This window comes from Misgurnus anguillicaudatus, chromosome 19, assembly GCF_027580225.2.
Source record: "Misgurnus anguillicaudatus chromosome 19, ASM2758022v2, whole genome shotgun sequence".
NCBI classification, from domain to species: domain Eukaryota; kingdom Metazoa; phylum Chordata; class Actinopteri; order Cypriniformes; family Cobitidae; genus Misgurnus; species Misgurnus anguillicaudatus.
Window position 1 is genome coordinate 33,086,378 of NC_073355.2, and position 14,094 is coordinate 33,100,471.

The window sequence follows — 14,094 nt, forward strand, 5'->3', positions numbered from 1 at the left end:
TACCTTTTAAATTAACAAAAAATTCAGGAAACATTTTCTTGTTTTAAGCACTAATACACTTAAATGTAATTTTTAGACAAACAAATTTGAAAATTTATTTTCTTAGGTAATTTTGCTCATCAAGAAAATACATCATGATTTTACAATTTTTAAAAATACTACGTAAGAAAGACATTTTTTGCAGTGTATGCTTATTTTTTTATTAATGTGTTTACACAATTATTGGTCGACAAAATGTTTTTCATTACAAAACTAAAATAAATATTTAATTAAATAAAATATTAAATAATAAAGAAAAATCAGCCAATAAGAGCCCAGTGAGTTAGAAAAAAAATCAGCAAGTAATCCTAAACTTTTGTCCAGTATTGTGCATGCTAAATATAAAGACTTTAATTTTTTTGTCTCACAGGTCTTTTGCTGGCGGACATTATTGAGAAATACTTTGTTTCGCCCACACTTTTCCGTGTCATCAGACTGGCCAGAATCGGACGCGTCCTGCGTCTCATTCGCGGTGCGAAAGGAATCAGGACGTTGCTGTTTGCGCTCATGATGTCACTTCCTGCACTCTTCAACATCGGCCTCCTGCTTTTCCTAATCATGTTTATTTTCTCCATATTTGGCATGTCCAACTTTGCGTATGTCAAGAAAGAAGGTGTCATCGACGACATGTTCAACTTCGAGACCTTCGGGAACAGCATCATATGCTTGTTCATGATCACGACGTCCGCCGGCTGGGATGGCCTGCTGTCACCCATTCTCAACAGCGGGCCACCAGACTGCGACCCAGATCTGGAGAACCCAGGTTCGTCCGTCAGGGGCAACTGCGGGAGCCCGGCGGTGGGAATCGTCTTCTTTTGCAGCTACATTGTAATGTCCTTCCTTGTCGTAGTTAACATGTACATAGCCATTATTCTGGAAAACTTCAACGTAGCGACAGAGGAGAGCAGCGATCCCTTGTGCGAGGACGATTTTGAGATGTTCTACGAAACCTGGGAGAAGTTCGATCCGTCCGCGTCTCAGTTTATCAGTTTCGGCATGCTGTCGGAGTTCTGCGACACGTTGAAAGAGCCACTGAGAGTCGCCAAACCCAATGAGGCGAAATTGGTTTCGATGGACCTACCCATGGTCCCTGGGGACAGGATCCACTGTCTGGACATCCTGGTAGCCCTTACTACAGAAGTGCTGGGAGATTCCGGCCAGATAGATGCCATGAAATCAACTATGGAGGAAAAGTTTATGGCGAACAATCCCTCGAAAGCTTCGTACGAGCCCATCACCAGCACTTTTAGACGCAAACAAGAGGAGGTGTCTGCTTCGACTATTCAGAAAGCATACCGTGCACACGTGCTTAAACGCTCCCTCAAACATGCTTCATATATATACAGAGAGAAAACAGGCAAAAAGGGAAAAGATGAGGAGGCTCCAGAGAAGCAGGGGATGATCGCTAAGAGAATGAACTATCTATATGGAGATCAGGGCTTTGAGGACGACCAAGCTTCGACCATCTATTTTCCTCAGCCAGGAAAGAAGCAGCAGAAGGCTAAAGGTGCCCCGGTGAGGGTTCAAAGCGATGTAGTCTTGTACTCCGCCCCCTTTCCCATCCCGGCCGTGACGACTTCGAAAGAGTCCCTTGTGTAGCAGAAATCACACAACCTTAAGAATGCACCGCAATACTGAGACCCTTTGTTCATCTTCAATGTTCAGCTCTGGCACACCTAGCCAGTGTTGAAGAAACTGCAGTGATTTAGGAGCGATCACCTGATTGAGATGGCAAAAGTTTGTGATCAGTATAATATATGCAATCAATACTCCCTGTTTATCAGTAATGCCTTTAAGAAGACAATCGCTGACCGGCACTGGAGAGGATTGGGCTGTAAGCTTGCATATATCAAAGCAGCATAAAATGTTTTTGATGCACAAATCTTTAGAGAAGGATTTTAAAGTACACTCTAAAAATTGCTTGGTTATTTTCAACTCAGTGCTGGGTCAAAAAGAGACAAACCCAATCTGGTTGGTTGCTATTAATCGTATTCTAAAATGCTGGGTTGTTCAAATATAAACATTTTTAGGATTAATTAAAGCCAGCAGTTTGGTTTATGAATATAACCCAGCGTTTTATAGAGTGTATGGATTGTAAGCACAACAATATTGCAGGAAAAAGTCATCTAATTTAATCATACTAACTAACTAACTTTATTTAACTTTCTTTATATTTTTCATTTAAGTACACTCTGGGATAAATGCTGGTTTGTTTCAACCCATAGTTGGGTAAAATATTATCTATAGGTTGATTTATCCCAAAGGCTGGGTTTGTCCATATTTTACCCAACCATGGATTGAAACCATCCACCATTAGAATGTATTTATCTATTTTTATTTGTCACGTTTTTTTATGTTGCATTAGATTTTAAAAGCAACACTGTTCTAATAGATGATTTTGCACTAACTGGTAAGAATTCAATTTAACAAAGCTGCCTTTAAAAATCATATTAGTCTTAATACAGCAGTTCACTGTAAAAGCATGTAATATTATGTTTGTCTTGCTGCATTACTGATAAAAAATAATTCAGTGATCTTCTCATACAATAGTACTCATGTAGTATTGTAATCGCTGCCTGCAATGCATTAAGTAAACATTAAAAGCATTAGAATTGTCCCAAAAACATCTCACTTTTTTAGGCAATCCCACCCAAGACTATTTAATATGCAGTCTCGCATTTAACTGCCCATCAGAAAATAATGTAAAATATGGATTTTGTAATGTTTAGCTTTGATTTTTGCTTTTAATGAGCCTGTTTTCAAACTTGCAATTTGTTAGCTCCAAATATATAATCTGTGAAATTGCTTTTTTAATTTTACAGTTATTATGAGCCAGATATGCATTTCTAGTATATGAAGAGTTTGGTTCCAAAACGCAATAAATCCATTTTGACAAATTTTGGTAAAAACGTGTTTTCTATACCAAGAAAGTGACAAGATGAAAACAACTATTTTCTGTTACAAACTTTCACACAGCATCTTTAGGTTATAAAAACATAAAAAATTCAAATCCATAAGTTGATTTTCAAAGATTTATTATAAAAACGGATTATTTTTTCCACAAAATGCAATAAATCCATGACAAGTTTTTATTCAAAATGCTATAAATCTATTGAATCAATAGCCTATATAAATGTGCATTCATCTTTGCCATGTTATATTCATTTAGTTGACTAGTTGTACACACTAATTAAAAATATAAACATTAATGTTATTAATCAAAACACTTACTTTGTCATATTAAGAACCCTGTCATTGCGGTTACTTGACGTCTTCGCTTAACGTCTTTCACAGCGATCGACTGTAAAATGTTTTTGGTCCTGCTCGATTTTCGTTGACTTTGAGTAAAATTATGTACAGTTTTTCATAAGATCCTCTGGGGTCAATGTGTTAGCATGAGAAGCTTGATGCTGTCGGGAGAACAAGCACCCGTCTCCCGAGTGCCTCTCAGGGAAATTGTTAGATGCTGATGGCTTACGTTTCTTTCCCATCACAGAAAACCATCACAGGTTTAGCGATGCAATTAAAGTATTATTTTGTTTTGTTTGTTGATCACGTAGTACAAAGTAGATGAGGAAAACCAGGACTCCGTGTACTACGCGCGTCCGCCATTGTTTGTTTACATTGCGTGAACGGTGGGCTGTAATATCAGAAATGGAGTTATTGCGTTCTGTAAAAAAGTGGGAGTGGCGTTTGTCGCATTTTGGGAAAAAAGGGAGAAAAGATGACAGAATAACACGGCGGATATTGAATTTTGCGTAAAATTAAGAATTTACTTTTAACTACTGACCTGATATAATACTGATTTTGGCAGTAACTCTTTTTTTTCAAAAATGGCGTTTATTGCGTTTTGGAACCAAACTCTTCATATATATGGTGGTAGAGAAAAAAATCCCTCACCCACCTCAGTTCCAGAAATAGTTTAATCTGTCATGTTTTTAAGATTCTTTTTTAAATCAGGCAATAAAAATTGAAATAATAAATAGATAAAATAATAAAATAAAAATATGCACCATTGATTGTTGAAAATCAAAGAAATTGTTTATTAAAATGCTATTTACTGAATATTTACTGAAAATTGGCTGTTTTTTTAACGCTCCCATACTGGTGAGACACTGCCTGCTCTTTATTTTAGACACATTTAAAACATGACAATTTATTTTCTTGTTGCTGAAGTAGCAGAAATTTGTTTTTTAAAGCTTTGTATTTAACTTAATTTAATAATGCCCCCATTTTTATTTTTATTTTAAATGAACATTAAGTCATTGATTCGTAATTATTTCTTTCTTATGCTTTAAACTGTATACTTTTATTTATAGGATTATTTAACTTATATTTTTTGTAATGCAAACAATTGTGTACGAAGAGTAGATTTTTAAGCCATATTTTGAGGTTGTTTTTTTAAGTCTTAAGACATAAAATCCAAATGATAGCACTTTGATAAGATGCAAAGCTCCACTATAGCTATAGTTGTCTTATGATACGGTATTCCTCAGTTGTCCATCAGTTCTAGATAAATTGGTAGCAATTGTTTACTGCATTAGGTTACTGATGATAGTTGAATTACTTACTAATGGGCAATAAATTGGATATGACAAATTCAAATATGAATCAAAGTCCACCTCTGAATGTCATTTTATACACCAATAATATTCTATTTTCTACTTAAATCATAATAAAGATAATGCAATGTTCACTGAACAGTTATGCAATGAAAATACAGGAAAAATGATAAGCTGGACTTTAATGTTCTGCTAGATGTTTTAACACCCTGATTAATGTTACTGTACCTTACAGTAAACTTACGACTCGTGTTCGCTGCATCTGTTACTTCATCACATCTGCTGAATGCATGTTGTGGATGTCACATTTTGCAAGTATTGAAAGATCTGTACATTTGACTGTATATTCTTGATCTGTTTACATTATTGAAATAAACTGTTTTTGACTCTATGCTTTTTTCTTTTTTTTTAAACTATACAATAACATGAATTCAGTGTTTATTAGTCTGTGTCAGAATATCTTTCTTTTTTTTCATTCAGTGGAGTGTAAAATTAAATTAACCAAACTGAATATTTAAAGGAATGTTGCTGAAGAAACCTTTTGTATGACTATTGCAATTTTTTTATTGCAAATTGCCAGAGTGAAATAGGAAATATACGCCACCTAGTGATAAAGCAATGCATCCAACCCACATGAACAGTAGTGTAAGTTTCACCCCAACTTAGAAATGAATCTGCTGCTGTTTAGATAGGAGCTGGCTTTGATTTTAATAATACTATGGTGGATATGTAAGTAACTTCACCATACACTTGACAGATCTAAAGGTTTTGTCACCTGCTCTGACACCATGAAGTTTTCAATATTTTTATCTTTCAATCTTTCATTCAGTCAGCCTGAAAAAATCCTCTTAAGGTCATATTGAAATAAAGGATGGAAAACCCTTATTTGTGGATGAAGAGCTATAGGTTCATCATAATATACTGCTAAGAACTGATTCATGTTTGTCTCTGCGCCACACTTGGCCACTCATGATCATAAGTGGTCGTGTGTGACTATCCACCAAACCAGCTCACACACACAAACACGTGCCGCGCAGTTAGACATAGCAGAAAACCACCGCGGCATCCAATAGATCACAACCACTCAAGTGCCATGCATACAGATGAGGTCAGAGGTCAGCTGTGAAGTGAAACCTCTGGACTAAAGGTTAACATCTTCAATGCATCTCTTTCACACAGTGAAAGCAGATTGCTGGTAATATACTCGTCTCACTGCAGTCTGAGGGACACACCACTGAGTGTTACTAATATTATTATAAAATATCTCAATTAAATGATCTGGCATAACAACTTATAAAAGGAGGTTCTCAATTGTGAGAAGGGTTATTGTTTCAAAATTGTAATGTTGAAATTTATGATCTTGAAAAAATGTCTAATAGTAAAGTTAATTTGACATCACACACTTGTTTAGTGAATCATTTTTATTTGAATGATATCTTAACATATTTTGTTTATTTAATAGATTTTCTATAATTTATCAAAGTTAGTTTTTTCAGCATCCATCATGAAGTCAGTGACATCACAAAACCCCAAACTCATATTTTTATTTATTTAATATTTTGAATATATTTTCTCCACAGTTTAATATGTCTTCATTATTCATATTAAAATACACTCACATTTTTTACACATTTTATCCACAGTTTAATATATCTGGGTTAGTTTTTTTTTTGGCATAATAAAATCAAATACATCATAATACACATAACTATTTTTAAAATAACTATTATTATAATATATTTAATATATTCAAATATTTTATTACATTCATGTATTTCATTTATGTAATATTTTTAACATACAATATATGTTGAATACAAAATACATTAAAATAAATCACAAATATGAGTCATGAAAAGCTAAAAATACAAAAATTTAAATCGAAGAAAATATCTCCAGTTTAATTTCTTGTATTTTTAGCTTATCATGACTTATATTTGTGATTTATTTTAATGTTTTTTGTATATTCATTATTTTAAATATATCTTCTTCAAAGTTTAATATATCTAGTTATTTTTTGTCAGCATCCATAATTAATCAACTACAGCACAAAACACTTATCATAATTCATATTTGTTACATATTTAATTATGTTAATGTATTTTATTTATTTATTTAATATTTTAATATATTTTTTCCACAGTTTAATATATTACAGTTATATTACCATAATTAAATAAATAACATCACCTGTATTATAACCCTTTTTTTAAACATATTTTCTATTCTTCAATTTCATTTAATTTACACTATAAAAAATTCCTTATTGCACTTTATTTTTAAGTGAAATCTATTTGAAATTACAATTAATTTAAACTTTCTTAGTGAGGAATCACTATAAATTATTATTAAAAAATGAAGTAACTTAAGCTAATTCAACTTTATATTTATAATTTATACACTGTAAAAAAAATATTTTCTGCCTTAATTTTTTTGTTGTTAACTCAAATTCCTCACTAGTCAAGATAGTTGAAATGAATCATACATTTAATTCGATTAAACTCAAAAAATTATTTTTTTACAATGTACTGAGACAGAAATGTATGAGAGAGGAGAGCCAATGATCCTGCATTTAAACCTGCCTCGCCTGGGCATCGCACTGCTGTGCTACAGATCTGACTTTCACAAGGTACCTTTATTCATTAGCACAGTCCTGAATGAATTATCCAAAACATTGCCAGCCTATGTGACCTGAATAACCTTTGTTTGCTTCATTAACAGGCAGGTTGGGAATGTGAGGGTCCCAAACTGGTATTCAGCCTTTCCGTAAGCAAAGGAAGCAGTGAAGGAAAGTGTCCCGTCAACAAGCGGCGTCTCCAAAGTCAGGAAGCCACAGCTGCTCCTGAAGATGCAACATGAGCTGACTCAAGAGTCGTGATGAGCAGCCTGAGGAACTGGAGAATGGGCGGGATGGAGTCAACGCATTCCAAGGTCGATGTGTAACATTGCCTCCTTTGAAACGAGAGCTGGCGAGAAGTGGGAACAAGGTGGAGCCTGCACTGAAGGAGGAGTGTTGGCAAACGGTACTGATCTCAGTACAGCTTGTTCTGTCCTAAACTATTAAGAGACACACAAAATAGGTCTCCCCTTCTTGAAAAAAGCATGGGCATGTGTATGGATGGAATCAGGGATGTCAAAAGTTGAAGAGCAGTTTACAATGGCAGCTTTGTGGGGGTTAAAGGTCTACAGGCGGTTGAATGCATTCTTATGTGGCAGGTGGCATCAGGGCTAGGTGCATCTGCCTATAAAGACTGTATTATATTTATATACAGTAAAAATAGATTACTTATATTATATACACACAATACATAACTTTAAGTCAAGATTTACAAGGAAACTTAGGGCTGTCAAAAGATTAATCGCGATTAATGGCATACAAAATAAAAGTTTGTGTTTGCATATTATGTTTGTGTGTGTATTGTGTGTAAATATAATTTATATATAAATACACACATACATGCATACATTAAAGAAAACACTTTTTAATTTTTTTTAATTTATATATTTAAATAAAAAACATATAAATAAAAAAAGTGTTACAAATGAGATACAAAACGAAGATAGGATGATACCCTTGATCCTCCAAGTTGAAAGTGAGAAGTGGAAATGAGTTGATATGTAAATCTGTCTGCTTGGTTGTGGGATGTTAGTGGTAGCGCCAACCTACCTCAACTTGAGATGGAGCTATCTCTCTTTGCTCCATTTGGATCTGTGTGATACTATTGCAAGCAAGTTAATTTTAAAGGCTCTGATCAACATTTCAAGGGGCTTTAAACCAAATCATGAAATGTCTTGCAGCAAACATCTTATGAAGATTTCAAACATGCAACAAGTGAAGCATGCATGGGTATATTAACCAAATTGAATAAATATAGCTACACTGTTAGACTTTTTATTGTATATATGCTGGTATGTGTTGCCAGTGAGTTACTGTAACTGCCCCATTACAGTACCATAACAGTACATGTTTTTTTACAGTATGATGCCTTTACCGCAGTTCCATTTTACAGTATAATACCCTTACTGTAACCTAGTTTTAAAAAAATATTGCATTGAAGGGGATTCAAACCCAGGTCACCCATGTCGTAGGTCCGTAACACTACCACAGTGCCAAAGAGTCACTTGATAAAAGTTACTCGCTACACTCCCCAAGTAGCCTCTTCTGTCACTCTCCCGACACTCCAAGGAGCGAAATCTTGGCGTCACTAGTGTTTTGAAGTCTTGAGGTCAATTTCAAATCTGACGGTCAAGCATTTATCCATAATTCTAAAAGCATAACATATAAAATGTATTTCATTTCATAGATATATTTTATTTTTCCATTATTATATTCTTTTATAACACTATTTTATTCAACTACAGTAGCACCACTGCTGTTGTTTTGCAGCAGTCTACCGCAAATTCAAAACATAAGGTAAATCACTGTAAATTAAATGTTAATACCCATAATGCAATGCATATTACAGTAATGAACAGGAAAAGAAAATGATGATATTTTACTGGGCATTTTGTGGTAAGTAACTGTCGAAATTACAGTTAAGTTTAACAGTGTAACATTTTAATACAGTCTTTAGCAGAGGGCTACTGTATTGTATAGTTCAGGTGTGTTTGATGGAGCTAAACTCTGGACAGTTGCCTTCTTAGAAACTCTATTCAGGTGGCACAATGGCTCAGTGGGTAGCACTGTTGCTTTACAATCCCACATGCCAAAAACAGTTGGAAATACCAAATTGCCTCTCTACTAACATGTCTATGGATAAACTTGTGTGGATCAACTTGTGTAAGGATTAACTAGTTCTTGCCATGAATATAGCCATAGATGCTGAGAGGGGGTGATGAAGAAAGAAAGAAAGAAAGAAGAAACTTCTTTCATATAGCACATGCTTAGTGGTGCCACCTAGTGTCTAGACATGAAACATAGCGAACACATTAACAAAAAAAAATACCATTAGTGATTTTTTGCAACTTAAACTGTTTTCTTGCATTTATTTATTTATTTGATTTTTTGTTCACAAAATTACACCTTATTGTGTGGTTGCGAGACCAGCTTTGCTCTTTCTATTCATAATCACTGGTTTGGTATTCAGAGGAAGGATGCTGTTCCTAGAACCACCTGACAGGGAGTATTGGTTTCTCACACTTGACTGACAAGGTACCAAGTTCAGTGTGTAGACACTCATCAGAAAGAATGAACAGCTGAAGCATTGCGAAGGATTTATCTCTGGCACATGCTGCCATTACGATTGTAACCACAGGGTGGAAGTAACTTACAGTCTTCGAATACCTTATAATGCCAATCCGCACTATCTCTCTCTCTCTCTCTCTCTCTCTCTCTCTCTCTCTCTCTCTCTCTCTCTCTCTCTCTCTCTCTCTCTCTCTCTCTCTCTCAAGCCTTCTCAAACGGATCTGAGAACAGAAAGAGGAATACACACTAGTGTATAGAGATTAAGTTCTGCGTCCAGTTACAAAAAATCACTACTTAAAGGGATAGTTCACCCAAAAGTAAAAATTCTGTCATTATTTGCTCACCCTCATGTTGTTCTGTTAAATACAAAAAACAATATTTTAATAAATGATGATAACCAGAGTTGAGGGTGCCCATTGATTTCCATAGTAGGAAAAACAAATACTATGGAAGTCAATGGGTACAGTCAACTGCATCATTCAGCATAATATATTTTATTTTTCAAAAGAATAAAGAACACTGTAAAAAAATGGTTAAATCAACACATATTTTATGTTAGTTTAACTTCAAAAATCAAGTTTTGAGGTGAAAGTTTGGTTTTGCAAGAAGAGTCTGAGGTTTTGTGAATGTAGCTTGAAAATTGGGTTTTGTATTCACAGTTTAGAGAAAAGGAGAGCAGCATTCAAGAAATGTGTCTTAGCAATCGAGAAAAACTGTAAAAAAGTAGGTTGAATTGACTTGCAAAACCAAGTAGTTTTAACTTCGTGCTGCATTTTTTTACAGTGAAACCTACACTGCAAAAAATGACTTTCTTACTTAGTATTTTTGTCTTGTTTTCAGTAGAAATATCTAAAAATTCTTAAATTAAGATGCTTTTTCTTGATGAGCAAAATGACCTAAGTAAATAAGTCTAGTTTTAAGACAAATTATATACAATTTAAGTGAAATTATCCTTAAAACAAGCAAAATTATCTGCCAATGGGGTGAGAAAAAAAATTGTGAAATAAGATTTCTTTTTTCTTAATTCAACACTTAATTCAAGTAAAATTTTCTCACTCCATTGGCAGATATTTTTGCTTGTTTTAAGCACAAATTCACTTAAATTGTATATTTTTTTCTAAAAACTAGTATTATTTTCTTAGGTCATTTTGCTCATCAAGAAAATACATCTTGATTTAAGAATTTTTAGATATTTCTACTGAAAACAAGACAAAAATACTAAGTAAGAAAGTCATTTTTTGCAGTGTATACAGGTTTGTAACAACATGAGGGTAAGCAAATAATGACCGAATTTTTACTTTTGGGTGAACTATCCCTATGGGTCAAAAAGGGAAAAACTTAATTTAATCTACTGTATGCTGGGCTGCTTCAGCCCAAAATTTGCTGTTTTTCCTCGCTTTTGTCAGTTGCTTTGGATAACATCGCCTAAACGTAAATGTAATTTGCAACGTGGCACACAATGCTTGACCACTCCTCCAACTAGCAATATAAAAATATCACAAAACAGGCACAGGACCCTCACCTCATTCCTGTGAGTCATAACTCTGTCCCTTTGTATAATTTAGTCACAGAGTATGATGAACTTGTGATCAAAGCAACCAGTGTTCAGTGTTCAGTCATTTCCGTAGACCTGGCCGTTTGGTTACAAAAGGTAAAAGAGAAAACAGATGTGGACCAGCTGAGCTGGTGGTAGACCAAGTAGAGCAAACTCGTGAGCCTAACACAGTCTTATAAACTATTAGGTTAGTTTAAATACTCATCATTTTATTTGATGTGTGCTATTCAGATGTGATGTTAAATTACATTTTGTTAAATTGTCCATGTAATACAAAAAAATTATATTAGATCGCATTAATCACTTCATTATATGACACTATAATATTTCCTACTGAAATGTAGAAAGATTTGCCAGTACAGGGTTTTTTTTAAATATTATTGATAACTGATAAGACATAATAGACCCAGCCTATGAAAACACAGCTAAAGTATTTTTTGTGATTAACTGTTTTCTACATAAATCCTCCTACATAATGTGATATCTTTATACTAATTAAGTAAGATCATGTGAAAGATCATCATATGAAATCAATAACTGAAATCAAACTTTGATGCTCATTATTAGATTATGAGACTGTATTTCACATACATGGTCACATATCACCTTCATTGTTTAACTTGTTTTTAATTTAATTTAATTCAATTTATAGCGCTTTTCACAATTGTTAATTGTTTCAAAGCCGCTTTACATTAAAGCAACACCAAAGAGTTTTTTTTACCTTAAAATAACGTTTCCAAAAAAGTTTTAGTGGTTCATCCACTCAAAACAGGGTGAATGGCACTTTCACATTCGCTTTGCAGCCCTCTATCGGCCAAAACCGCACTAAAGAAGTTTCCAACCGTCGGGTAGTGGTCCTGTAGTTCGAGTGAAAACTACAAAAACTTGCTTTACGGCAGACCTACAATCCAATCAGAGCCAGCTATGCTGCAGTATTTACGACAGTGGTAATGAACAATAACGCTTCTAACCTGTAGGGGGAGTAGAGCCAGAGTTCTTTAGTGTTGCTTTAAGATGCAGGAGAAAACGCAGAAAATTTGATTTGTTGTCCAGCAAAATAAAAAGCAGCAAAATACAGTGGCAAACATTAAACTGTACTAGGGAGCATAGTAATATTGTAACGTATTAAAAAGGGTCCTTAGTTAAGCCAATGTCAGCTGACTCCCCAGAAGTTGAAAAAACCCCTAGAAGAAAAAAACTGGATTTTTTTTAGTCAGGAGGGAAAAATCCTGTAGTATAGTATATATTAGATACTATTTTATTAAATTTGATGGAAAGTAAAACATTTAAAATTATATATAAATACACAGATAAGTAGATTAAACACGGGCAGCCGAAGGTCGTTGGTCAGACATTGCCTGTTGAGTTTTTAAACCATATTCACATATGACTTGCTTACTCGATCTATAAAATATATGACCACCTAAGTCCAATTTTGGCATCTTTACAATGGCTGCCAGTTAAATATCGCATACAATTTAAAATATTACTAATCACCTTCAAAGCCTTAAATGGCATAGCACCCTCGTATCTTAAAGAATTACTATCAGAATACAATCCACCACGTACACTGCGATCACAAAATTCTGGCCGATGAATTATCCCTATATCAAAAGTGTCTAAAGGTGGTAGATCTTTTTCATATCTAGCCCCTAAGCTCTGGAATGATTTACCAAACAATGTTCGAGAATCAGTCGATCACTTTAAATCTAAACTTAAGACATTCTTCTTTAACAAAGCATTCACATAAAATGTCAAGTAAATGTACCTATCCGCAATAGCTAGTTTGTCCAGAATAAAACATTCATATAACTCATCTGGGTAATATACTTATGCCGCAATAGTTAGCCTGTCTGGAACCGAGCGGATTTTAAACCACAATACTGTATGACACTTGCATTACATGCGAACAGCCCCTACGCTAATAGGATTCTGTTTTTCTCTCCCTGTCTTGTCCTCAATCTCCTCAATTTCTCTCCCTGTCTCGTCCTCAAAAACGTGATGCCCAGCCGATACGCGACCATCGGCTGCGGTTTAATCCGCTTACACATTTCCTTTCCCTATTGTGTTTATATATATATATATTTTTTTTTTTTTTTTATCTGTCTCAATTAAGTGTTTTTGTCCTCCTAGGAGTTTTCCCACAGGGTTTTTCTCCTAGGGGGGGGTTTCATCCCCGGGAGAGTCAGCCAACATTGACTTAACTTAGCACTTTACTGTGTACGTTACATTATTACTACGCTTGCTTGTACGGTTTATTCTTAGCCTCTGTTATTGTCTTCTTCTTATATTATCTATAGATTATTCTGTGTTTTCTCTACATCTATGCATGTAAAGCTGTTTTGAAACAATTAACAATTGTGGAAAGCGCTATATAAATAAAATTGAATTGAATTGAATTGAATTGAATTGAATTGAATTGAATTGAATTGAATTGAATTGAATTGAATTGAATTGAATTGAATTGAATTTAATTTAATTTAATTTAATTTAATTTAATTTAATTTAATTTAATTTAATTTAATTGAGTGAACTAAGTTACATTAATTAAGTTAAATCAGGCATCAGAGCATTTTAATATTTTGTTAAATGCGTTAAGGCCCATTATTTGATCAAAGAAATGTATCAGCAGGCCAGCATGAAGTTAAAACAACTTGGTTTACAGGTCAATTAACCTACTATTTTAAGTTTTGACTTGTAATAAGTTGACATAACTTATAAAAACAAGTTAAAATAGTTTATCTTAATTTGTT

General features: G+C 34.0%; 1 protein-coding gene across 4 annotated transcripts in view; it reads left to right on the plus strand.

The window, feature by feature from the left end:
- Positions 1-2,889, plus strand: part of scn4ab (sodium channel, voltage-gated, type IV, alpha, b) — a 49,895-nt gene extending 47,006 nt beyond the window's left edge. For all 4 annotated transcript variants that reach the window (XM_055194475.2, XM_055194478.2, XM_055194477.2 and 1 more), the window contains exon 26: positions 410-2,889. In XM_055194475.2, coding sequence (XP_055050450.2) covers positions 410-1,638 — 1,229 coding nt within the window. In that variant the 3' untranslated portion in view covers positions 1,639-2,889. The remainder of the gene's footprint in view (positions 1-409) is intronic.
- Positions 2,890-14,094: the final 11,205 nt, after the last annotated feature.